This window comes from Amphibalanus amphitrite, unplaced genomic scaffold (genome assembly GCF_019059575.1).
Source record: "Amphibalanus amphitrite isolate SeventyFive unplaced genomic scaffold, NRLGWU_Aamphi_draft 000778F_arrow, whole genome shotgun sequence".
Taxonomy (NCBI): Eukaryota; Metazoa; Arthropoda; class Thecostraca; order Balanomorpha; family Balanidae; genus Amphibalanus; species Amphibalanus amphitrite.
Genome location: NW_024882272.1, coordinates 30,041 through 55,545, shown reverse-complemented (window position 1 = coordinate 55,545; position 25,505 = coordinate 30,041). Strand labels below are relative to the sequence as shown.

The 25,505-nt window shown below is 45.6% G+C and overlaps 3 protein-coding genes across 5 annotated transcripts; 1 reads left to right on the top strand and 2 right to left on the bottom strand.

Moving 5' to 3' along the window:
* Positions 1-15: 15 nt before the first annotated feature.
* On the bottom strand, positions 16-7,611 carry LOC122366017 (protein ZNRD2-like). Of its 3 annotated transcripts, XM_043337749.1 has the most exons (5): positions 7,333-7,417; positions 1,968-1,971; positions 1,564-1,733; positions 950-1,034; positions 16-719 (listed from the first exon to the last, which is right to left on the bottom strand). In XM_043337749.1, the coding sequence occupies exons 3-5, from the start codon at positions 1,714-1,716 to the stop codon at positions 292-294; spliced, it is 666 nt and encodes a 221-aa protein (XP_043193684.1). In that variant the 5' UTR covers positions 1,717-1,733; positions 1,968-1,971; positions 7,333-7,417; the 3' UTR covers positions 16-291. The 3 variants fall into 3 exon arrangements, with proteins under 3 accessions (XP_043193684.1, XP_043193685.1, XP_043193683.1); XM_043337750.1 differs by lacking the exon at positions 1,968-1,971 and having other exon boundaries at positions 1,564-1,745; positions 7,334-7,611; XM_043337748.1 differs by lacking the exon at positions 1,968-1,971 and having other exon boundaries at positions 1,564-1,811; positions 7,334-7,423.
* A 1,557-nt stretch (positions 7,612-9,168) lies between these two features.
* On the bottom strand, positions 9,169-16,673 carry LOC122366011 (cystathionine beta-synthase-like protein). The gene is made up of 12 exons (XM_043337742.1): positions 16,479-16,673; positions 16,099-16,217; positions 15,633-15,767; positions 14,396-14,577; positions 14,117-14,243; positions 13,732-13,914; positions 13,349-13,479; positions 13,014-13,156; positions 12,599-12,733; positions 12,333-12,417; positions 11,165-11,273; positions 9,169-10,736 (listed from the first exon to the last, which is right to left on the bottom strand). The coding sequence occupies exons 1-12, from the start codon at positions 16,658-16,660 to the stop codon at positions 10,450-10,452; spliced, it is 1,818 nt and encodes a 605-aa protein (XP_043193677.1). The 5' UTR covers positions 16,661-16,673; the 3' UTR covers positions 9,169-10,449.
* A 1,950-nt stretch (positions 16,674-18,623) lies between these two features.
* LOC122366024 lies at positions 18,624-23,694 on the top strand. Its single transcript, XM_043337785.1, has 6 exons — positions 18,624-18,826; positions 20,056-20,421; positions 21,030-21,162; positions 21,767-21,942; positions 22,926-22,949; positions 23,283-23,694. Exons 1-6 carry the CDS (start codon positions 18,658-18,660, stop codon positions 23,363-23,365), a joined length of 951 nt encoding a protein of 316 aa, XP_043193720.1. The 5' UTR covers positions 18,624-18,657; the 3' UTR covers positions 23,366-23,694.
* Positions 23,695-25,505: the final 1,811 nt, after the last annotated feature.

Here is a 25,505-nt window from a genome sequence, read left to right as displayed (position 1 = left end):
CATAAACAAAAGTGAAATGACGCGCATCACATATATTTGGTTAGAAAACAGAAAACAACTGTAAGACACACGCAGTTCAAATGAACGACAGCAAGCTTGCAAAAATATCACTTCGTTATGTGTTCACCTGCGCTCAATCCGAGCCATGGCAACCACCAGCGGTCAGTTATGACAATGAGTCAAACGTGAGGCACCATCGTCGACAGGCGTAACGAGGACAACGCTACGTCTGTTACACGACTTCCATCACACGCTCCGTTTCTCCCAGCCCCGAGTCTTGAGTTCCGAAGGTCAGACCCCCGGCGACTGCTGGGCCGCCGCCGGACTCCGCAGAGCCTGCAGCGCGTCGGCACAGGCTCTGATGAGCCCCACCAGTTGGAGGGAGCTCTCCACAGAGGAGGCGGACTCCAGCTGGCCGGCCGCCCAGGACAGTTTGGCCCGCACCGCCGCCGCCGCCGCCGACAGCGCCCTCTCATCCTCTGCGTCGGCAGGGGGCGCGGAGCTGGCGCCGGCCGCGGCGGCCGGCGATGAGACGGCAGCTGGTGCGGACGGAGGCGCGGAGGGCGGCGCGGAAGGGGGTGCCGACACTGGCGGAGGTGCGGGTGCCGCGCAGTACTCCCCAGCGGCGGTCGGGGACGCGGCCGTGCGCCGTCGGACTGCTCCCGGAGAGGCGAACTGCGACTCGGCCACCTGTCGACGGGCCGCCTCCGCGCTGGACGCTGCCGGGAGCGGGTCAGCGGGTTACGGAGTGACGCGTAACGTAGCAGAACAGCACGTCACATGGACATACCAACCTCCAAACTACCGTCACTGTAACAGACTAGAATTGTTGGATGTTCTATACCATATTGATTGTTGCTGAAGGGCGTCGGTCGGGCCAGAGGAGCACTTCTGGACCTACCGAATACAAGCAGCTCGGAACCCCGTCACCTCCGGTTGCCCTACTCACCCGGGTTATCTTTCTCTGTGTCGGTATCCACCTCCACACAGGCCACACAATAGAGCTCGTCCTGCTTGTCGCGAAGGTAGATCGTCTGTGAATTCAGCGCTGAAGTTGATGCAGAGCACAATCGACCTGGACATTCTATAATCGACATTCACTAGGCATTTAATAACTTAACCCCTTCAAATAATAAACTGCCCTCGACTTTATAAGAAATAGCTCAGCACCCTAGTAGCATAAACATCGATTCAACATTAAAATTGGTTGAATCACAGATAACAGTAGTATCTGTGGTTGAATCCAAGTTGATTGTCAACATTGAGGATCAAACGACTTTCGGCATCGGTCCAACATTGATTTCACGTTGATTCTGCGTTGTATTTGATTTTTTTTTTCATCGAGATCAGGTCGATTTTGACTAACAGAACTACGTTGATACGACATTTACGTCAGTGTTGATTCTACGTTGAATCAACATTGTGCTACTAGGGCAAACATGGGAATTAGGGCTGTCTTCCCAGCCTGAGGAGCTTTTGAGAGATCTTTGCCACTGTACACTGTACACCCCACTGACCTCTGTGAATGACATTGCAAGACAATCGCAGAGTCGTTCTACTCACGGTGCATTTTGGGCATGTCTCATTGAGCATCTTGTATCCTTTCAGCAAGTATGATCCCATGAGGTTGGATATCTTGTCAGCCCTCTCGCGTTTGGCCTGAATAACCTTCATTTCTGCCTCAGTGGGAGGTGTCCACTCCATATCATCATCCATGGCTATGGTGCAGACTCCTGACTCAGCCCCTGGCAACAGCACAATTTCTCATTAAAATCTTATCTAAAGCACATGGGTGGGCTTTGAAATGATTTCTGGAACATACAATGCATGACCTTATCAATGTATCCATCACAAAACAACAGATAGCTAAAAAAGAAAGTTAGCATGTTTTCGACTAGGTTCATATAATAGGTTTGTGCAAGATCTGTGGCTGGTTGACCCCTGGCGGCATCAGTTTTGTCACCTACAGTTTTTGGTTGGCTTTGGTAAAGGGCACAACATCTTCACTCCCCTGTTCAACCCACTTGCAAGGTCTTCACAACCTTGGCTCGGATGGGAAGGAAAACGGTTGCATGCAAAGACTACTGACTGATATGCTTTGCATTGAATTGGGAAAGGTTCAACAAGGACCTAACCTAGGATAGTGTTCACACTATGGATAATATAAAAACTAATAAATGTGGCAGCAGATGCATATTCCTTACCATACTAATGTAAGAGTTAGCAAATAAATCAACAAAAGAAGCAGAATAGAGGACTTGTGGTAGAAATATACATGCATCAGTTTCTGAAAATCATTAGTAGGGCTCTTATAGTTATCTAGCTTCCCATCAGGCAGTCCTCCATGTCAACTAGTAGATAGGAAGTGCACCTCATAGCTTGATGGCAGTGAGTTTGTGGCTGGGGTCGGGGAGCTTATGTTGTTGAGACGACTGCCGTTCGTGCCACTCCAGTCGACGGCCCGGCGGTCCCGCGGCCCGCGCCCTCCCAGACACCCCTCCGAGGGCTGCCCTGCGTCTGTTGATGGGGCGATTAGCCACTGCGTTTCTAGATTCACTGTTCAGCCAGCTGGCAACTGACAAGAGGGCTAGGCAATTTTTTTTTTGAAATCGAAAATAAAGAGCATGGTCCTGAGAACAACATAACCTAACAGGACCAAACATTGCCTAACTATATCCAACTTTACCATAGGTTCCCTTTTTGACCATTTTTTTTTCACTGGAACATGAAATTTCATACTGTATTTCAGTACCATAAAACGGGGTGTTAAGGGACAGTTTTGAGGTGTTTTGTTATATAACTCAAGAAGGGTTGGGGATAGAAGCATCAACTTGTCAGCATTTTATGTGGAATTGGGTGCTTTACATGCCTGCTACATTTAAGTTAAAAAAATATGCGCATGCATATTATTTTTTATTATTTTTCATCACTGTCCCTTAGCACCCCAATGTGGGGTGTTAAGGGACACCTATATTATTCCAAGAAATAGTCATCAAATGCCCACAATTGGGGTGTGGAAGGGCACACAATTTATTTATTGAAATGTTTTGCATATTCTGTCACAAAACAAGTCAGGTTCATTAACCACTAATGGCCTTTTTAGCCAATTACATATAATGCAAATTACGCTTCTGGAAAATGTGCTAATTATAAGGTAAACAGAACCAAAAAGTACCCTTCTGTCATTAACAAAAACCCATTTTGAAGCTAGTCACTTGTCATTATGTTGCCCTCTTTGTTTTGGCCTTTTTATGATGACATCACATTTACCTACATCAGTCTTCATTGACCCATCATTGTAAAAGAGAGTGTTAAGGGAGTTTTGAGGTGTTTTGTTTTATAACTTAAGATGTGTTAGAGATGAAAGCATGAATTTGCCAGCATTTTATGTGGACTTTGGTGTTATCCATGCCTACTGAAAGAAAACTTTATGAAATTATATTTAGATATTATTTTTTTATTTTTTCTTCCCTGTCCTTTAGCACCCCACATCCACCTCAAAATATGCATGTGTCCATAAAAGAGGAAGAGGATGATGAATGAATGGGTGGATTTGTATAAATTTTTCAGGAAACATGTGCAATACATGTGACAATGCACCTATGCATTCATTTTACCTGTACTCCTACTAGTTTATGTGGTACACACAGAGTTTTGGAGATGTCTCAATTTTGTGAAAATGTAACATGATTTTCAAAACCATTTTTGAACCAAATCACATAGGCGGCGGAACGGGGGGGGGGGGGGGGGGCAACGGGGCACCGTGCCCCCCTTGAATTCTGCAAGGGGGGCACCAATAGCAAGGTGCCCCCCTTAAATTTGATGTATTAGTACCAGGCGCGGATTCGGGAAAACTCCAAGGGAGGGTCATGAATCGAAGTGGTGCCCCTACCTATACCCAAAATTAAAACCTCAACCGATTTCGGCCACTTAATTTTGGTGGTGCCCTATTTTCATTTTTTTTTTTTTTGGTTAGTCATGTGATGACTGGTGCCCCTGCTAGGCCGCTGGTGCCCCTGGAAAGACTGTGGTACCTACCTACCCTGCCCCCTGACAAGCCTACGGTGGGCCCTGACATGACTTAGGTGCCCATGGGCCCTGACAGGCCCGTGGTGCCCCTGACAGGCCTGTGGTGTCCTTGCTAGGCCTGTGGTGTCCCTGGGCCTTGGCAGGTCTGTGGTGCCCCTGGCGAGCCTGTGGTGCCCCTGTTAGAACGCAGGTGCCCTTGACAGGTTTGTGGTGCCCCTGACAATCCTTAAGTGCCAACGACAGGCTTGTGGTGCCCTTGACAGGCCCATGGTGCCCTTGCGAGGCCGGTGGTTCCCCTGCGAAGCCGATAGTGCCCCTAGCAGGCCTCTGGTGCCCCTGGCAGGCCTCTGGTGCCCCTGGCAGGCCTCTGGTGCCCCTGGCAGGCCTCTGGTGCCCCTGGCAGGTCTGTGGTGCCCCTGGAAGACCTGTAGTGCTTTTGCTAGGCCGATGGTGCTCCTGACAGGCCTGTGGTGCCACTGACAGGCCCGTGGTGCCCCTGCTAGGCCTGTGGTACCCATGGCGGGCCTGTGGTGCCCTGTCGGCTGTCAGGCCTGTGGTGCTCCTAGCAGGCATGTGGTGACCCCAGGCCCTAAGTCATGACCCATGTGACCTCCCCCTAGGATTCGCCACTGATTAGTACTGCGATGGCTTCTTGGGAATTCGATACATGTAGGATAAATGGAATTTATCAAACGACAATAAGGAAGAGACAAACACATAGGTACTTGAGGATCAGCTTAACCCTCGCCGGCACAGGCCATTTTGCGTCCTTCGACGGCACAAGGGGGGTTGGTACGACCCCCCTCGCGTTTGGCCCCTGATCGAGCTAGAGCTTCGCGGAAAAAACGGGCGTGTTGTTCGTCAAGAGAGGAAGCCGATGGTACCCAATTTTAAGGTCCGAGGTCATCGGGTGACCTTCCAGGTCAGATCAATGACCCGAAAACCGGGAAAATCGGGACCTGTTAGAAAGTCGTAAGATGTGGCTGCTATGTGGTTTTCCGGGGTGCTGATCACGAATATCGTGTTAGTTTTGATCAGAGATGATGTCTTTAAGCATTTAGACCAGGTCGGGTCAGGTCAGGTCAGGTCAACCGGTAGGGGTTGTGACGGGTATTCGTAATACGTGTCAACCGCCTCTGACAGCTTCGTAACATATTGCGAAGGCAACACAACTACTTCATAAATGTTCAAATGGTTGCTAAATTCGAATTAAGCTCCAAAAACTAGCCTAGAAACATGTAAAACTCGAAAAAGTGAACCGAGGTCACCCGAGGTCACCAAAGGTCAATGACCTAACCTGACCTTCAGGTAACCTTGACACCCACCCTAATGTATGGGAACAACATCAAATCACAAGTTTGAACGTTTGAAACCACGAAAAGCTTGCAAACGCGCGGCTAATGCGAGCCGACATACGCCGAATCGCGATTCCGGCCAAACATGGTCTCGGAAAAGAGGTCACAAGTCAAAGGTCATTAGGGTCAGGGTCATGAAATTTTCAGGGTAGGTGTAAAATTGATCAATGCGAGGGTACTGAAAGTTTCGTTGCGATCGGCAGCTTTTTACGCGAGCTATTCGCAAAAAACCTTAGGAGGGGTTGCATCAACCCCCCCCCCCCCCCCTGTGAGGGCGAGGGTTAAAGTTAACCACACATACGGGGGTGAACTGCCATTTTCGTTTAGTAAAAAAAAATAAAAAAAATCATCATGTGAGGGCTGTGACGAAAAATAAGTGGCCTAAATCCGAGGAGAAAACAGGATTTAGGGGTACCCCAGGTTTGGCTCCTTGAGCTGGTGCCCCCCCCCCTTGTCTCAAATCGTTCCGCCGCCTATGCCAAATCACTTGCATGAAAAACCATGCCATTTTGTCCTATAGTCAAGAACAAAACAGTGTCAACTACCACACTTAAGTTTTTATCTAACCATCTCAAATTAGGAATTTAACATGACACAAAGTTTTTCCCACGCAACTGTCCCTTATCACCCCACTGTCCCTTAACACCCCATTTTACGGTATGTGTGGCTACTGGCTATACCTAAACCTTCAAGAAAATGCCTTTATGTTTGAAACTGTAAGACACATTATCTTAACTTTCATTAAGATTTCATCACCAGTGAACCAGGTGTGGGCAAGGTTGGGTGGTCAATCTGCTGCATCATTTGCAGGCCTTAAATAAGTTGCATAAATATGAAATTTAAATGTGAAAATGCAAAGTATATAAAGCAAAAACTCATGCTGGGATTGCCTACAAGATATTATTAACCATGGATAATGATAAGCATGTAATGTTTTGTCAGGGCACAAATTGAAATAATTAGCTATAAAAACTGTGTAACAGTTTCCTAAGTGACTAACTAGGTTTTTAAGAGAGACAGTTAATTAACCTATATTTTTGGCTTTCATAAAGCAAAATTATATATTTATCTTGCTTTATCATATTTAAAGGGACTATCCCACCTTCTAAAATGTTGTTAAAACCAGTTAAATTGTGCCAGACTTTATAGATTGGATGACCAGGAACACAGTTCTGGCATTTATTTTTCATTAAACATCTTAGGCTTCCCATATTCCAAACACAAACTTTCAAATATGTGACATCACAGCCCAAAATTACCTCCTTCCCCAGGCCACATTCCTGTCATAAAGCTGATTCTTTTTACTCTGTAGGCACCACAACAAAGTTCAGACCAAGTTTTAAGCGATTTTTCAACGAACAAACCCATTTAAATCAGAATGACTAAACGAGGTGATGTCACACTAACGGTCGCTCCATGTTGAAGATAGGGCCTTGTACAAGGCCCATTTCCAAATGAAGGGAACAAATTTCTTCAACACCAAGAGGCTGCGGGGGATGCAACCTAGATAGATAGTGGTTTCTGAACCTCGCCGCAAACTTGGCTATCTCAACTCAAACCCCATGTTAAAGGTGGGATAGTCCCTTTAATACTAACCAAGGCCAGTGTAAATACATTATCAAGGCTGAGCCCGTTACTGGATTTTTGAATGACGTCGAAGGACGAGTGTGAAAATCAATTATCAGTAACAGTAAAGAATGAGGCGTTGAGAATTTATCACTGGCCAAGTTTGGTATGTATTTTACTGTATGCTAATGGTCAATCATTTTTCTTTAGGCCAAAGTCATTTTCAAGTCAAGCCAACTTTTTTACGAGACCATCCCAAAATGTTGCCGAGTGCAAACTGGTGTAACATTTTTATCGTGGTTATTTTGTTTACAAAACACATCTGCGGCTAATATAGGTACACACTTGAATAGTCCAGACATACAAATAAGTATGTAACTCACCTGAATACTCTTCAGAGACCCCGCTCACGACGAGCAACTAGCACATAGATGTAAAACGACCCGAAAACCAAACACGCGCCCTTGCACGCGCCAAACACAACACAGGTGACAGGCCACAGCACATTGGTACTGCATGTGGATATTGTGTTCGATAGCGTCCTTAGCGCTATACGCTTGCTAACGTTTAGTTTGCGTTTAGTGAAGGATATCACGGTGTTCGCTTTTTTAAGCAGCTGATTGCCTAGCAACACCCCCTGAAAACTGCTTTACTACGCAATATTAGAACAGAAGCAATAGAGTGTGCTGTAAGAGATCGTCTTATTTGTGCCGTATTTGTATTCAAGATATAAAGGTAATACGTTTCTAATTTTTATTATATAGTTTTATGAGCGCAGAACATTCAATCTGTACCTACTATTTTTAAATAATAGACATAAATTAAGTACATAAATCGCAACGAGTATTGCCATTGATATATGCCAAAAATTAACCGGAGCAGTAAAATGTCGGCTTTGTGCTTAGCTCACTACTCGCCTCCCGACAGTTTCTGTTCCCGAACAATAGATGTCGCCCTAATCATCCGCCTGTGTGATGCTATGCCGCAATGCTCCGTCAGCTGCTTCTGCTCCCGAACAATAGATGTCACCCTAATCATCCGCCTGTGGCCTGTGCGATGCTGTGCCGCAATGCCCCATCAGTTTATGGAGCGTTTCCTTTGGACACGATGAACGGCACGTTATTATAACCTCATGGGCGACAAAAATGGAATAGAATGGATATCAAGGGAAAATATAACGTACCGATTAAAAAGCCCTTCACCATTTTCTCAATTGTGTTTTATTTACCTCGGTTTCAATTATCCCTTTCACCTTCGCCCGATGTGGGGGAGTGGCGTTTTTGGTCACACCTGCTATACCTATAGTTTTATTTTGCGTGTGTAAAGAAAACCGAGACGCGCAGCGCCGCAAAACTTGGAATTGCTTATGGAATTCGCGATAGTCTTACTTTTGGTAAACTCCAGTGTCCTTTAGGGATGACCTGATGAACGATGACCTATATAATTCTGAAATATCTTATAGCGAGCTGTTTATTGCTTTTTACCGCGTCAGTTTTAGATCTCCCACTTTCCCAGATATGCTGGTATGGCCAAATACCCCCCCCCCCCCCCACACACACACACCATGGCGAAGTTGGCTGAGAGACCCAGCTGGACGCGGGTTAAGCCTGGCTAGTGGTTATCATGTGAAGACATACGAAGAGGCTATGAATGTGAAATTATTAGGATTTGATATTGTAAAAGGTAGAAATTCTCGATCTCCGCTAAAAGGACACGATACGATGTATGTACCACCTGCTGCATCCAAAGGCCCGCGCAATTCCTCGCTCACTCCAAAAATACTGATTCGGGCTGTACGTTTGGTGATTGCCATCATTCGACGTGAGTGGCTCCTCAAGACGATACTCTCGTCTGGTTGATCGCTTGCGGTACTGGTTGGCCTGTCCACCTAGACGGGTTCAGCCCCGGCGGCGCACCGGGATGGCCGTCCAGACAAATTTGTCTGGGCGGCCTCATCATAAGTTCTATCGTCCTTCCGACTCTGCAATGGTCTCATTAGACCAACGGCCTAAACCAACAAAACCAGCAGGCACAGACAAGCAAGGAAAAGGAACGGCGACAGTTTCTGGCTCCTGCTTGAGACCAAGTTTGAACAAATAAAAATAACTATCGTTCTCATGACATTGTCAGGCAAAAGGCATCCTATAAAGTTACTTTTACGATTGGAGACCAAATTGTTCTTTATCGATATCTCAACAACATTTTCAATACTAACAGATTAGTTTGTTTCATTTATTTTTTTGTCACCATCATGACCGCAACCAACGAAAACGAACTGCGTTTCCTTGCTAACTGCTGATTACCCAGAATGTAACACTGGCTAGTGTGCACCCAGCCGGGCCCCTACTTAAACCTGAAATCGACAAAAATAAATACACATCCAGCAGAAAACTGAGATTATACAACCAAACCTGAAAGAGACGACCCGTAGTTCTTATCCTTACTTTCAAACGTGAATTTGACAGTTTGGATGCGATGCTAAACTATCCTAAATAAAACATTCGGATTCTAGCACAATCTTTTGATTTAGATCAAGATTCAAGATGAAAGTCTCACTCGACCTAAAAACATCAGATGATACCCTTTACAAAAGAATGGTGTTTAAACCATCAAAACTACTCCTGTTCTAAAGCTGTCGTTTAGCATGGTATCGGATCTTTACTCAGACGTACGCAAAATCTCAGAGGCTCAGATATAAACAATAAACATGTCAATACGCTGCTAAAATGTTTGATGTGTTTGTTGCTAGACATTTTATGTAACATTGATGACACAAGTTCGGTAATTTTTGCCAGTCTTAGAAGCAATGTCTCATATGAAAAAAGATATACTTGTGTCTGCCTGCACTTACAATATAGGGTATCTGCGAATACCACTCATGCCACACCTAATATGCCTAAAATATGCACAAAAACATAAAACAAATACACCTTTCTGATTCCCCCTTTTCACTCAAGATCACATCTGTGATGACATTTCGTTCGTAATGTCAATCAAACAACTCAAACGTACAAATAAGAAAAGTTGATTAACTAATACTATAACGCACGCATCAAATGATTCATTATGCTTCCCTGAACAAGTCTCTTCATCTTCGCGAGGCCTCATTTTAGGAGCCTGTGATCGCCTATGCCATTACGTAATGAGCCTTCCTCTGTGTCCTACAGGGGAGGCCATATTAGCTATAACAGACGATTAAAAGTGCCTTATTACAGTGTACCCGGGACCGAACTGATCGACAAAAATCATATTAAAACGTAAAGTCCAATTAAATTATGAATGTAAGATCAAGTAACATAACTCAATGAAACAGGGAACAACTATTTGTATATAAGTTATATAGCACTATAAGATATAAGCATGTTTCGACTGCCTTTACTTCTTTGCGAGTCCTCCGAACCGCTCCTACGGTACCCATTTTCACCCTGATCAGACCAACCCTCTCCCCACTATCTGCCGAGAGGCCAGAGGCGAACTCCGCTCCGTCCAGCCCAGCGGTTTACTCAACCAGAGGCACTTCGCTCGGAGTCGCGGACGACTTGACGAACATCTGAGAGAAGTTTGAGACGATCGAGGCCTTCCGTTTGTACCATTTATCCGTCTTCTGCCTGTGGTAGGTCGGATCAGTCTCCATGATCGCCAGCATCTTCGAAGACTGGTATTGCTCGTCCTCCTCGTCAGATTTGTGGTGTTGTCTCTCATTCTTCGTGATGTAGGAGAGCAGTTCTTCCTGCGTTGCTATCCCGACTATGATATCTTTGGTCGCCGTCTGGCCGTTGCCCAAAACTGAAATATTCAGTTGCGTTTAATGCTAAATCACTCCAAACAGCTGCATCATAGCAATAAAATCAAATAGATTAAAATAAAGGTTAGCAAGTAAAGGTAAACGAGCAAATAAAATGAAGGTTTAAATGGACATGACACTCGAAACCTTATGCACATTTATCACTTGGTAAACATAAATGACGATCATGCGAAATGGCTCCAAATTAGGATCATGACAGTTACAACTTATAAGCATCATAAATGTAATGACTCCAACTTTTAGCATAAGTTTGGTGACACGAAAACTAGGTCCAAGTATGATCTGTTGTAATTAGCTTGCCATACAGTATACATGAACGATGTCTAATGCAGCTGTAAATAATTAAAATGCTTCCTTGTAGTTTTGCTTGTTTAGTGCAACTGATGGCCATTTTATATGTAATGCTTACACATATTCTGGGTCTGAAGGACAACTGCGGATCGTTGTTTCTTCAGAAGCTGCGCCAGCCGGCCAAGGCTGTCATTCATATAAACCTTGCTAAACTCGCCATGCAGCACCTAGAAAGGTTGTGTGAACGTGTCAGATGTCGCCTAAGCAGCAAATACAGATGACGGACATCAGATGGCACACTGCAGACGAAGTTATACATGCACGAATATTGTCCATGAATAAAGTTAAGCTGAAAGAAGAATACCAAATACAGGGTGATTCATAGCCGTGTGACCTGTTTAGTTGATCTCTCTTGAGAAGAGGATTGCATATTTTCGCGTGAAACTTCACGTGCTAGTAGCAAATTTTATGAAGTTTTGTTCGGTCTTGGTCTGGTCTCTGTATATCGCTCAAGATGTACACAGTGCAGCAAAATGTAGAAATGTGTAATTTGTATAATTTAACGCAGTCCGTTAAGCGGACACCAAGATAGTTCTGCACGTCTGAGGGCCTGCACCCCAGGGAAGCTCCAAAGAAGATAACAATTAATAGAATTGTTAATAAATTCAAAACAGAGGGCACGGTTTAATGATAAATACGGCAGAACAAAAAATTGGTAATCGATCCCCGGAAAGTTGATTTCAAAGAGCTCTGAGGTCCCGTGGGCGCCACACTCGCCGGATCTCAACGTCGCATGCAATTCTTCCTCGGAGCTATGCAAAGTCCGAGATCTTTTAGGAGAGTCCCCAGGATATTATGCGACTGAAGGACGCCATTGCAAGCTTCTTTGGCTCCATTTCCTTAGACATGTGTTGCGCCCGCGCCATCGCCAACTTTAGGGCTCTGGTGCTGGAGTCATCCGTCGCCGAGGTGGCCATTTTGAGCATCTTGTCTAAAATGAGTGTGAGCTTCAAAGGAAAAGTGTATATGACTGATACAATACATGGATCAAAACTTCAGATTTGGCTCTTTCATATGGTGCTTCGCAATCGCATGTAACATGAAAGCATTTCCTGGAGTTTTCATTTATTTTCGGTCACACGGCTATGAATCACCCTGTACATCCTAAGCATTGAAACGCTTTTTTTCCTTTTGAAGAGGCACCTTGATACATTTGAAGGAAGATGTCACGGTACCTTAGGTTCCTGTTTCCTTATGCGTAGCTTTATTGTCACCTATGCACTCACCCCTGCCACTGGTGTGAAGGCCTGGACTTGGCCGTCCATCAGCTTCGACAGCATGACTTCTAGACTAACCACGCCGGAAATGTCTCTGAAACAAATGCCGGGAAAATTTACGTCCGATCTCATTTTCGTCACAACCGACGGATGTGCAACTCTAGTAACTGAAGGCTGAGCTTAAATTCATGTTGAGTTTGTATGTAGTTCATTCCCATTTAGAAGCCCTCATTCACAGTGACTTCGCTAGATGCCCTCAGTTGTACGACCCTCACCCTGCGTCATTGATGACGGGCAGCTGGTCGAATTTCTCCCTCTTCATGATGTCGACGGCGTCCTGGACAGTGACCTCCGGCAGCACCGTCATGGGAGCCGTCACCTTCAGTACAGACACAAGGAGCTGGTCCCACCTACGGAGGTCGAGCAGCGTCACATGAGAAAGAGGCACTTGCTGTCTGTAACGATTTCATTTTGCTTAGTGACGTAGAGGAGCATTCACCAATGAGAAACAAAGAAAAACTCATCAAGACTCTCATCTCTTTCTATCTGTCCTTTTGATTTACCGATCATACATTTGTATTGGAAATTATAAAAGCATTGGAAGCGCAGTCCCTCCGGACAGACCATGCATAACGCTTGCGTTGGATGATTATGGGTCCTGTCTGGTTTCTAAAACGCGATGTGATTTACCAGGTGTCATGTTTGGGCACCAGGGAGTCGCAGAAGCCACGGGTGGCCATCCAGTCGTCATCCAGGAACCTGGTCATGTAGTTTCGGACGCTGTCCGGGAGAATGACGACCACTCGAGAACCCTCGGGCAGGTCACAGGCCGCCTGAAGCGAACAATATGGACAAACAGAACAGCAAAACACGGAATCTGTAGCATTTACCTACAACAGGACGCGTTGCGGGACACGGATGTTATCTGTAATAATCGAGAATATACCTCAGGGGTACACAAGAGGATCAGCGTCAGCGATCGTTATATAGGGCACATTCAGAAGACCCAGCGGACAGAGAGTTACCTGGCACGCGGCGTGGACGGCGGCTCCACTGCTGCCGCCGATCAGCAACCCCTCCTCCCGGATCAGGCGACGCGCCATCAGGAAGGCCGGCTTGTCACTCATCTTCACCCACTTGTCAATGACGCCGTAGTCTGCGCGTAAGGTGGCGGGACGGTGGAGAGAATGTTTCGTGATTTTGTTTTGACTGAATCTGTTACTAAGCATCAACATCTTGATTTGCATTGGGGACAAACTAATCATAATTAAGTCCGATATGACCCATGAAACATCCAGAATATTCTTGCAAGTGTGGAATGAACACTTCTTAGACCTGAGAGCTCGGCCGATCCCTGTCGAGTATGGGCTGAGAGGATGAAAATACAGCGTTAGTACGCGACATTTACCGAGCACTGTGGGCTGAAACTCTGAGCCGATCCCCTCCACGGCTCCGGACGGGCCGCAGTTCTCGGCTCCGTCCCCGTAGCCCATCACCGAACTGTGCGGGTCCACGCCCACGATCACACAGTTGGGGTTACTCTCCTTCAGTCGGCGCCCCAGGCCGGTGATGGTTCCGCCAGTGCCGGTACCTGCCGCAGCGACATTGGCATTAGAGAATACATCTTCACTGCTGAAGATATAAGACAAGACCCATTTTTCCATGCCACTGATTTCCATCAACAAAGACTAACCACGACAAACGCTGCATTTTCGGTACACCATGAAGTAAGTTGTCTTCAGGTTAGGACAATAACACCACAAGCTTTCCCCACTCTCGGATTGTCCCATCACCTCCGACGGCCATGTCGACTTGTCCCCCGCACTGTTCCAGGATCTCCGCCGCCGTCGTGTCGTAGTGAGCCAGCGGGTTCCCAGCGTTCCGGTACTGGTCGAGAATGACAGCGCCAGGTATCTCCTTCTGTAAAAGCACAACACTTGGTAAAAGAGAGGTACTCGCCCCAAACTTATAAACCTACATGACTCACTGTTCTCAAAGCCTGCTCGATATTTTAGATACAGTCTGCGTAGCTCTCACGGTTAGGGTTTCGAGAAGCGATCTCGTTCGCTGACCTGAAGCTGCTGTGCCACGGAGATGTGACTCTCTGGCGAGTCCCAGGAGGCAGAGGTCGGCGTGCGGACAATCTCCGCTCCCAGGGCGCGCAGCACGGCCACCTTCTCGTTGGACATCTTCTCCGGCATCACGATGATGGTGCGGTAGCCCTTGACAGCCGCCACCAGGGCCAGGCCGATGCCTGAAAGGCAGTTATCGTGATTACTTTTCAGATGATTTTATATGTTTCGAATATTTTTACTGATCCGTAAGTTTGACATTCTTAACCCTATTAGTGGCAGGGGGGGGGGGTTGTTTTTATCCACCCCTCAGGTTTTTCGGGAATATCTCCGAAACCACTGAAGCTACGATGCTGAAATTTTCTGACTTTTCCTAAAACTAAATTGGGCTTATTCCCTGAAAATTTCAAGTTCATAACTTTACCAGGGGCGGCTCCAGAGCACTGGGAATTGGGGGTCCTATTCGTGAAGCGAGTCATTTGGGCGAAGATCACGATGCTGCACCAGTTTTACGAACAGTGAATGAAAGGTATACATGTGATAACATATACAGTTATTGTGCATCCTCTTTTGACACGTTTTTGCTATAATAGGCGGATCCAGGCGTCCAAAAAGGGGGGTTATGTTTTACCTCCCAACATAGGTGCCCTGACACCGCCTATGCATGACCAATACAATTGTAGTCGTTCTCTCATAAGAAAATTGTAACATAACAAGACCATTACCACCCTTTTTAGAAACAGTACCAACAAAAACCTTATTTACTATACTTTTTGTGTACCCCCAATCTCAATGATCTGTATCCGCCTATGATTTTTGAAAATGCATATTTTTAGGATCCATGTGAATTCCTGGTTCATTCTCTATCGATCGGCAAAAGTTGCGTTAGGATTGGTTAAGAAACCTGGCCGTGATAAACAGTCTAAAATGTATCTGCAATTTGCCCGTTTTTACCCCCCTCTACCCCCCCTGTTGACATATTTTAATTTTTATTTTTTAGAAATGTAGATCACGTTGAGCGAAATCGAATGCCGTTTGAATTTTGAAAATCGGCCCGTTAGATCTCGAGATATCAAGGGGGGGTCGTAAACAGCCCCCCCCTGCCACTAATAGGGGTATACCAGGAGCCTGCCACTAATAGGGTTAAATGCTTCTATATTTTTTGCTTCTATGGCTTTCCGTCATTTTTAGTTGTCTTGCGACTTGCTGAGGGGGTAGTTGAATATTTTAACCTTACCGGTGTTTCCGGAGGTGGGCTCGATCAGCGTCGCTCCCGGCTTCAGTCTGCCGTCTCTCTCAGCCTCCTCCACCATCCGCATGGCCACGCGGTCCTTGATGCTGCCACCCGGGTTGAAGTACTCACACTTGACGTCTGAAAATGCACCACAAAATTTAGTAGAAGGAATCTGCCGTGACATTTTACTAAGAAGCAATATTTGAAGCAGAACGATAAGTCATGCAAAATTATTCCGGTATGCTTCATTCTGTTTTGATTTTCGAGTGTCTTTATAGTGTCGCATAATTATGACCATCACCATTATGTATCACTCGGTATCACTACAATAAAGCAAGTAAGCTCGAGGCCACTGAACTCTAATATATGTATACTCGAGGCACAGTTTTTTATTGTACAAGACACGTCCTGGAATTGAATATCAAAATAGTAAAAAAAACATCTGACATTCGGATTACGCAATGCTTACACATTTCACATTTCAATCCAAGCGATTGCGGAATCTTGTTGAGCTTCACCAGTGGCGTGCTTCCAATCATTTTGAGGATGTTGTTCATAGATTTGCGGTCATCGCGGCCGCTGGGGTACCTATGGATGTATTTATAATAATTACCAGCGTTGGTACATTATTCGATAATTAACAGAAGTTCAGAAACATGAAAATACTGGTAGTAAAAGGAGAGAATGTTCATTTAGCCATGCCGCCCGGAGATAGCTAAGGAAAATGATGGCTTCATGCTTCACGTATTAGGAAATTGGGTGTAAGTAAACCCATTTAAATCAAATCACGTGTTACATTTCATATGACATCTGTAGCCTCTGTGCACGTTTGCACTCTCCCTCACTCACGGGCAGCGGCGCCGGTGCGGGCTGGTGATAGCGTCCGCCCCCGGCCTCCAGGTGCAGCGAGACGGCTGGTCGGGCCTGGCCAGCTCCCCGTCCCCGGCTCCCCTCCTCACCAGCTCCGCACCTCCTCCGCCCAGAGACAGCGAGGAGATGGCCCGCTTCGCCTCAGTCAGATTCGGCGGCATGGTGCGTGGTGTGTCGAGATGGCTAGTGCAACTGCCGGAAAGAATAACTTGACACCTTTATGATTAAATCGTTAATTGGAGCGTTTTTACGCTCATTCTGAGCAAGTCATGACCACAGAACTTTGCTCCATCCTAATTGAATAGGCAGGTTTTTATAAACATACAAAAATGATCAATAACATGGCAGAAGTACAAAACTTTTATTGCAAAATAGGCCAAAAATGACAATAAGCTTTCGCTTTAAAGCATCATCAGATTCATGACGCCTGAATGAATAGTTTTCTACAGCTTAAAATGGCTGAACATGTTAATGTTTTACTTAAAAATCGGGTAGTTTGCACAGTTTTCCGATTAAGAGTCAAAGCAACAGTGGGTCTCGCCAGGACTGCGATCACCGTATCAGTTTTACTGCAGTCGCAGAAGTTCAGTCACCCACACATACCGGAGGTAGCGGAGCCGGTCCGTCGGGTGCCGTTTGAGGTAGAGTTGTGACTCGCCCGGCGCCCGGGAACGTCACCGGCCCGTCGGCACCGGCAGCAGCAGGGGCGCCGCCAGGACACGATTCGGGGAGGCGTCCGATAGTCTCAGCGGTGAAACGGACACCTGCCAGCGACCTAAAGCTGTTTTCGTGACATTTCTAGGGATGAATAGATCAGTTTAAAGAACTAAGCTTTTTGTGTTTTTATTGAATACGCGATTACTTGTTGCGTCTATGCCAAAACGCCACATAGTTTGTCGTTTGTTGTACCTACTTATCCTAATAAAAATAATTTTCTGCCGACGCAAATTTCTCCGGCCGTGAAATCGCCGTAATCGAAGTACGCGACAGACGCCTCGTCCACTTCGGCTACACGGAGGACAGATGCTCCTTGATATGTTGGCATTTTATCTTTTTGATATGAAAGTTAAAAAATCATTGATGGATTCTAGCATATATTGTTATGCAATTTAACCCGGAATTCTCTAAATATTATGTGTTGGAGATATTACACATGAGAGAGAATTCCTCAGAGCCCAACTACCCTGATAATTTGATTTTCCAATTGCCATATAATCCAAGGGCGTCTGCATCTGAGCAGCCGCTCCCCCCAGCAATTGGAAAAGGCTTAGCTGTTCGATGGTTCGAATTTCTTTGTAATTGTTTTCTGAGTTAGTTATCAAAGCAAATTCAAACACAATATAAATAAACATTATTTTCAGACCACATTGGTCTTTGATGTTAATTGACCGATTTACGCTAAAAGTAAGATACTGATGTTATTTTATTCAGCTTATCTGAAAACGTATATTAACGGCATTTTGTGTATGGTATACCGTTCATTTTTAATAAAATATCTTACAGCTGGATGTTGAAGATGGATTATCCTTCAAAATTCGCTCGCGATTTCTAACTAGCCTGTATACTCTCTGGAGACCATCATGAGGTCGCTCGTGGACTACCGGGAGGAAACAGCCAGCGCGCTTTTACAAGTGTGTTCCCAGCAGCGGGCATCAAGTGCTTGCTATCAGTTCATCAGCCGAACAAATGGTGTCGGTTGAACCACACCACACTTGGTCAGAGATTGAACACATCGTCCACGAATATCGCGTCTGTGACATTTAGACAAGTGCCGCCCGCGCCCAGCGAAGGACAAACTTCGAAACCAGTCCGCAAAAACACACCCAGATGTGTCCCTGCCCACTCATGTTGGGGTTTTGGCATCTAACATCCTGGCCTTCACCAGAGTACCAAATGGTCTTTCAGCTCTAAACGTTCCACGTCACCCCGATTGATGTTATGCACGTTTGACGAGTCAAGAAACTAGAAAGCTAGGTACAAACTTTTCTTCTTGAATAACTAATATTCATTCGCTATCATGGCACATTCTTGTTAACTCCTAACAAAAAAGGAAGAGACACGAACCATATTACGAACTACATAGATAGGCAAAGATGTGCATTCTAAAGGTCTCTGAACTTCAACTGCTAGCTGCCGCAGTTCGGACCGCCGTCGCTAGATGTCTCTGTCGTGCCGACTGGACTCTGCCAACTCTCCCTGGATCCCCTGCTCAGTGGCCGGCCCATGTTCCTCCCACTGCCAGCCGGCGGTCGGCCCGCCTGCCGCCATGGGCGCCGGTGGAGTCTGGGCGACTGTCTCCGTCCTGGCGACACTTCTGCTGCTCAGAGGTGGGTGACCCCCTCCCTCATAGACCTTTTACGACGGGTTATTTCGAAGTAATTCGAGCAGAGATTGTATAATGCATATCTTCGTGCATTTAATCGAGACGTAGCATTAATTTCCCTTCCAATATTTTGTTGGAGTATACATAAAAGCACGCTAGCCGGAACATAGCCGACGTGTTTGCGATACAATCGTTATTAAAGTTATATGGGCCGTTTGAAATGAATTGGCCTATGCAGTGCCTTATCCGTCATGATATCAGATATGTATGTACCTAAGCACTTGTCACGTCATAGTCCTCGTCAAAAGGCGAAAAACAGCTAGCGTATCTTATTCTTATTTCATCCTACCAACAGCGCTTTCTTATGTGTTAAGAAACCATATTCGCGATGCAATTGAGGATATATTTATTTCAAGTTTGTGTACCTTAATATGAATTATGCATTTATGACAGCGTTAAGTCTGTTACCTTTCTGTTATGTCTGTTTTGTTGTTACCTGGTATCAAAGTGCCCAATATTCAGCGTTACAGACAGCCAATGATGCATCGCTAAACATCTTGCTAGAAATAATGTTGCCTGATGAGCATCTATACATCTCCCTGAGCTGGTCATGGAATAACTTGATCATCATCATCCAGCTTTGCGATCGATCCTAGCCCCCATCTGGCCGTGCCAAAACTACGACTGCCGCCCACCCGTCCCCTCCCGTCCGCTCTAGCCCCGGCCCTCCACCCTGCTCTCCCCTCCGGGTCGGTCTTCCGCCGTCCACACGAGAGAGAGAGAGAGAGAGAGAGAGAGAGAGAGAGAGAGAGAGAGAGAGAGAGAGAGAGAGAGAGAGAGAGAGAGAGTCGGCACACCCTCTTCGAGACCGGAAATCGCACACAGCCAACAACAAAAGGGCAGATCCACCGAACAGCGTGATGGAAATTATGGCGACCCACGATTATTTTTTCTCTCTTGCTCTCCTTCCCTCCCTCTATATCTCCTTCTCCTCTATCTGTCTCATTCTTTCCTTGTTCTTGCCTTATTCTTTCTGCAAATTTATATTTTGCCCCTTCTCCTGAACTGGCTCATTCATTCACTCCGACTCCCTTCCTTCCTCACTTTTCGTCCTCTGTCCTCGCTCTGTACGGCTCCCAACCATTGTTACACGCTTCCCAGGTAACAGAAACAACACACTCACTTCCTTTACCAACCTTTCACTAGGACCCGCTGGCATCGTTTTGGTTCCAGTTTGCGAAGGAGTGTTCATTGAAGACCTGCGAGTACCAGCCGTGGTGGAACATAACGCCAACGCCACGGCCGTCCTCGACTGCGTGTACGACCTGGCCGCTCGGGAGAGTGACCTGGTCACAGTGAAGTGGTTCTTCAAAGACGAGAACCACCTGGTCTACCAGTGGGGGAAGGGGCTGGCGCCGGCCGGCTCGGGGATCTTGCGCGGGAGGCTGGACCTGGAGCACATCGCCTCGCGTCACGCGCTGAAGAAACACCGGGCGCTCATTATCCAGAACCCGACCATCGAGCTGAGCGGCAACTACATCTGCAAGGTGTCCACCAAGGAGAACGTCGTCACCGGCACCAAGAAAATGATCGTCTATGGTGAGTTCACAAACAATTAGCAAAACACCTGGTTACTATAAATAGATAGAGTGAAAGCAATGGAGATGCAGAGCCCTGTGTCCATTATTTCCATTGAGAATAATTATAATGACAAATATGCCATGTATGTGTGTTGCATATTTATTACCATTGTATAATACCACTGGATTACATGTAATGTTTGACGATTAGAATACATAGACACATATTTTACCGATTGATGCTTTGCTGAGCTCCAGCTCCTGAGCGCATTCCTGATTATTTCGTACATTGTATGTATGTATGTATTGACACCAAAAGCCTTCCACATATGGCGTGGCGATTACGGCTTAGATCCGAGTATAATGGGTAACAGTCATGCGGGCAGGGGGAAGAACACTCAGCGCTAGACGACAGTCATCCATCGATGGGGGTCGCGACAATAATCATCTACATATGTACATAAGACATTGTCTTTCAGGTTTAACAGTTCATATAACCAAACCAGTAAAAACATGGCCACAAACAGGGACTTATGAGGTTCAATTCGAACGCTACAACATGACTTTTTTGTGCCTCAATGATACTTTGTGTGTTCCGGCGCCACTAAAAGTTTTTCCTGTCCGCAGCGCCTGCGAGGGCAATGAATCTGACACAGGAACGAAACAGTGAAAGCTCTATCAACATCTCCTGCTCAGCTGAAGGTGCCTTCCCTGTACCACGGCTGGATATCTATATGAAACAGGAGAGTCGACAAACCAGGTAGGTCAGAGCAGAGGGTGGGTAAAGACTACACGTTTGGTTCCCGGATCTGCAAAATGAATGTCGTAGGCTCGGTACAAGTGAGTGCACCAAGTTTCTACGGGACAACTATACTACAGCAGATCTTTATTATATGAACCAGTAGATATAGTTGAGATATTCTGTGCCTCAATGACTATTTAACCTCAACCTTTGAAATCAAACGATACGCGCTGCTTCCAACTGCCCGACTTCAAAGACTTATGTAGCTACTGCACGTTACCGCAAGATAGACTGTACCGCAATGCTTCAGCGCCTGTGAGGTAGACTGTTCCGGACTACAACACTGTCAGTCCCTGTAGGTTGGGCTGTACCGTAGCGCCCCCATCGTCAGTTGACAAGACATATGCCGGAAGATTCGGATTATCTGGAGGGTAGATTACACTTCATTTTGCTTGCTCTTTTACGATGTTTTGCATGTGTTTCTTTTTCGGGCTTGCCATTCCTTTATTTGATTTATGCGTCCTCAATGCATTAGGAACCAGAGAAACAAAAGCTTCTTTGATGCATCATCGTTCAACAAAACAGGAGCTTACTTTTACAAGATTGTTCTTTCAACCGACAGGATTCGTCTGAAGAAGGTGAAATCTGTCGCCAGTATGACCGAGGAAGGAGTGTTCGACGCGACCGCTCATGTGCACCTGCTGGACAGCGAGATCGACCCGCGCGCCCTATTTGAGTGTATGATGACAATACCAGATACTCAGTACTCGCTGAAAAGGGTTATCAAGTATCACAGAGGTGAGCCTGCATGTAAAAACGTCCCTTACGTACTAGGCGTAGTCAATATGTATACATACAGGGCGTGTAATTCAGCTATTCGCAGAATTATGCCATCGACAATGCAAAAGAGTTGAAGGCTTTTGGACATGAAAACGATATGTAAGAATAACAGAATGCTTTGATCATTGATAGAAACAACTCCAATCACGAAACATCACTTCCAACAAAACTGTGCTGTATAGGTATGTACGAGCATTCTGCTCTAGAGTCTAGCCCTATTGATTTTGGAATCGAGCGTAATGCTATATTTATTATGGCCTGTGGTGCTTGTGGTCTCAATGCAATAGTAAGTAAAAAGGTCGGCCAAAAAGCTGCACGGTAGCAGCAGTCGCTAATATCAAGATTTCCTCTCTGTCATTCGGCAAAAAGCAGCTCTGCCTACCGGCTTAATGATCTCGGCTCTGGGGATGACAAATGAACACCCCGCGAGTTATCTGTCTGGAGAGAATTTATCTGGCCTATTGGCCCTCTTGGTAGCGTCATCAGGCGCATGCTGCCATCGATCTATATATCCCCACCGGCCACTGCCGAGGCAGAGGGGGGGGGAGATGAGAGAGCTGAGAGAGGGAGAGGAGCAGGGAGCGGGAGATGGAGATATGGGGTGCGGAACACTGATGATTCAGCACTACCGCCAGCAGTGACGTAAACGGGAGCGATGGCCGCGTGGGCAGCGTGTCGTTAGGCAAAACAGATGTCAGGCAGCTGCCGCCGCCAAAGTGGGGTAAATGCAGCGAGGCCGGCCGGTACGAGGGATGGTCGCTTCTTATTGACGGTAAAAATGTTGTGAGAAAACGGAGCTTTTTTAGTTCTCCTACTTAGGTATATATTTAAGTTTTGTCAACAACAATGTTCGACTTGGAGTTTTTAGTTTTTTAATTAAAATGCGTCATATGCCTACTCCACACTATACAAAAGTTAAATGGTGGTATTTAACTTTTCAGGTGGTAAGATGGCTGATACATCAGGTAAGTGTGGTTGAAGACTGAAGTTTTTGTGTTCATTATAATGGTGCAAATACTTTTGTGCGTCCCGTTTTGAAGCATTAATTCGGTGTTATATCTAAAGTGAGCGGATGTCCTAACCATAATAATCGAACATGCTTCCTGAAATGATCAAAGGTAACTGGAAAAAGTAAGAAATATTGATGTCATAATGGCAATGAAGCACAATCACCGCAACGTGCACAGTGTTTGGTAGTAGAAAACATCCAATATCTTGTCATGTATTGTACATATGTTTGAACCAAATAATTCACTTCTGTGTGCATGTTTTTACCATCCATCCCGCCGTCTTTTCAGCACCACCTCTATCATCTCACCCAGTGCTGCTGACAGCCGGCGTTCTGCTGCTGTGGTCGTGCTCTCTGTGTGACACCTCCTGACCGCTCCTGGCGGGCTGATTCTACCACCGATCGATCGCGTCGGAAGCCTCGCCAGCAGGGGGCACAACTGTATACACATGTACTGTGACATCTGACCTCAACGGGCTAGGGATAGACACGCCTGTGCTCCAGCCAGCTTCAGGTAACTTCAGGTAGCGTTATGTCTAAAAAATGATAATCCACTGTCTCCGACTGACCTCTGCTCCCGGATTGGACTGAACAGTGAACGTCCATTGAGGCACAACAATTTTTTAGATTGCCTGTATTCATCCTCGGGAATCCTGGTAGGTATTCTCTGTGAAGAAAACAAAATATACCTATCACATATTTATCTTTGTCTTTTGTCTAATGATATCTCAGTCTTTTGCATAATATTGAGTATGAAAAAATCGAGGAGAACTGAGTGGATAACGAGCTACATGTCGATTAAAACAACCCCTTTTTCATCGTAATTCGTGCTAATGTTGCCTAAATCACAAAAAAAGTCCTCAAATATTATAGATGGATTAGAACTGTACAAAGGTACGTTCACGATGCCTTCCTATTGATTGCAATCGCCAAAACTTTTACAAGCGGCACCATTGAGCATTGCATCGAGGGGAGTGCGATTGGCTTAGGCCTAAACCTGGGGAAATGTCGTATTTATTCAGCATCAGCTAGCCAGGGACGGTGGTCGGGTCTGCTGTCAGCGCCCTCTGAACGTCAGCAGACACTGAAACCTGCCAGACAGGCCACCAGATGGCGAAACTTATTCCGAAGGCGTCTGCTTGAGGTCACATGATGACACATACATGGTGACCTGACCTTGATGTTATAGAACTGCAGTTTTCACATGTGCGATACAGATTATCATAAGGCGTCTCAACATCGTAATTCACAAAAACCTGCAATGGGAGGACGTAATTCGTAAGCAGGAGGCTTTTTGTACGATAAAATGTTTTTAACGATTAAATTAGCTGTTCCAGTTCTTCCAGCGCTTTAGGATACTAGAAGCTCGTCTTAATGACCTTTCTGTTACCTTTATGCGTATAACGTCAAATTGAGATTGAGGTGACTAGTATTGGCACCTTGATGATTGAAAATGTGTTTTGGCTAGTCCCTGAAACAAATTTGGATCCGCAAATGCCATATTGCAGGCCATTTGACTGTTTGTGCGACATCATGTCAGACACTATGCGTGGGAGGGGGACTGGGCGAATATTAACAATAATTACCAGTAAACGTTCCCGTTTCAACCATAACATAAATCGAGTAGGACCTAAAGCATTGTGATGAACGTTGCCATTACCTTCTTTGCTGCCAAGACACGGATGGCCTTTGCGATGGTGCTGCCATCTTCTGTCCCGCCAGAGCTGCGCTTCGTATGCCCTTAGAAATTCTGGGGATTGTTTTTCTCAGTTTGGAAAAATACACAGCTCCCACCATAATACAGCACACGACTCACAATTTTTTGCATTATCATATTTGGTATTGTGTGTTTTGGTGATGTGGTATGTTTTTTTCTTCTTCTTTTAGTGATTGTCTGAAGAAGCATAGAGTAAAAAAGAAATTTCATGTCACGATATAATTGTTTTTAGTGTTAACATGGTGAGCGAATTTTTCTTTCTTCATTGTTACAAAAATAACTTTTTTAAGTAACCTTATGCCAAAGCATCTGGCTGCTATTGAAAGGAGGGTACGTATTTAGGCCAGATAATTTATACACATGCCGGTGACCAAATGCAACTAAAACGTACATAACCGTCATGACATGAGTCACAACGCAAGTTTCCATAGGTTCGTCAAATTGATGTTCAAGAAGGTAGTAAGAACCAATGCAGGGACGAATCGTCTGTTAAGTATTTATGTGCTTGGTGAAGAATAAAACGGTCAAAATCCAAAAAACCATTACCTATTTAATGCAATCGTTATCCATTGGTCTATTAAATACCTATTGACTATAAACATACTTTTACCCAAGGCCATATATAGAAGGTACAGTCACTCCCCCGGCGACCAATCAGAGACAGATCCTGAGTGACGTCATCCCTGATGCTCGCAAGGGGTGCTCCATTCCTTAACAACTAAAAATGACAAACTTCATTTGAAGATTATTGATGGTGCTTTTCACATATTGCTCAACCGTTGATGTCAATCGAAA

Coding starts and splice junctions, on each gene's coding strand:
- LOC122366017 (XM_043337750.1), bottom strand. CDS start 1,716: ATGGATGATGATATGGAGTGGACACCTCCCACTGAGGCAGAAATGAAG. Junction 1,035..1,563: donor AGACATGCCCAAAATGCACC/GTGAGTAGAACG, acceptor CTGAATTCACAG/ACGATCTACCTTCGCGACAA. Junction 720..949: donor CACAGAGAAAGATAACCCGG/GTGAGTAGGGCA, acceptor CGCTCCCGGCAG/CGTCCAGCGCGGAGGCGGCC.
- LOC122366011 (XM_043337742.1), bottom strand. CDS start 16,660: ATGCCGCCGAATCTGACTGAGGCGAAGCGGGCCATCTCCTCGCTGTCT. Junction 16,218..16,478: donor CCGCACCGGCGCCGCTGCCC/GTGAGTGAGGGA, acceptor ATACATCCATAG/GTACCCCAGCGGCCGCGATG. Junction 12,734..13,013: donor GTGCCCAAACATGACACCTG/GTAAATCACATC, acceptor CGACCTCCGTAG/GTGGGACCAGCTCCTTGTGT.
- LOC122366024 (XM_043337785.1), top strand. CDS start 18,658: ATGTCTCTGTCGTGCCGACTGGACTCTGCCAACTCTCCCTGGATCCCC. Junction 18,827..20,055: donor GACACTTCTGCTGCTCAGAG/GTGGGTGACCCC, acceptor TTTTGGTTCCAG/TTTGCGAAGGAGTGTTCATT. Junction 22,950..23,282: donor TAAGATGGCTGATACATCAG/GTAAGTGTGGTT, acceptor CCGTCTTTTCAG/CACCACCTCTATCATCTCAC.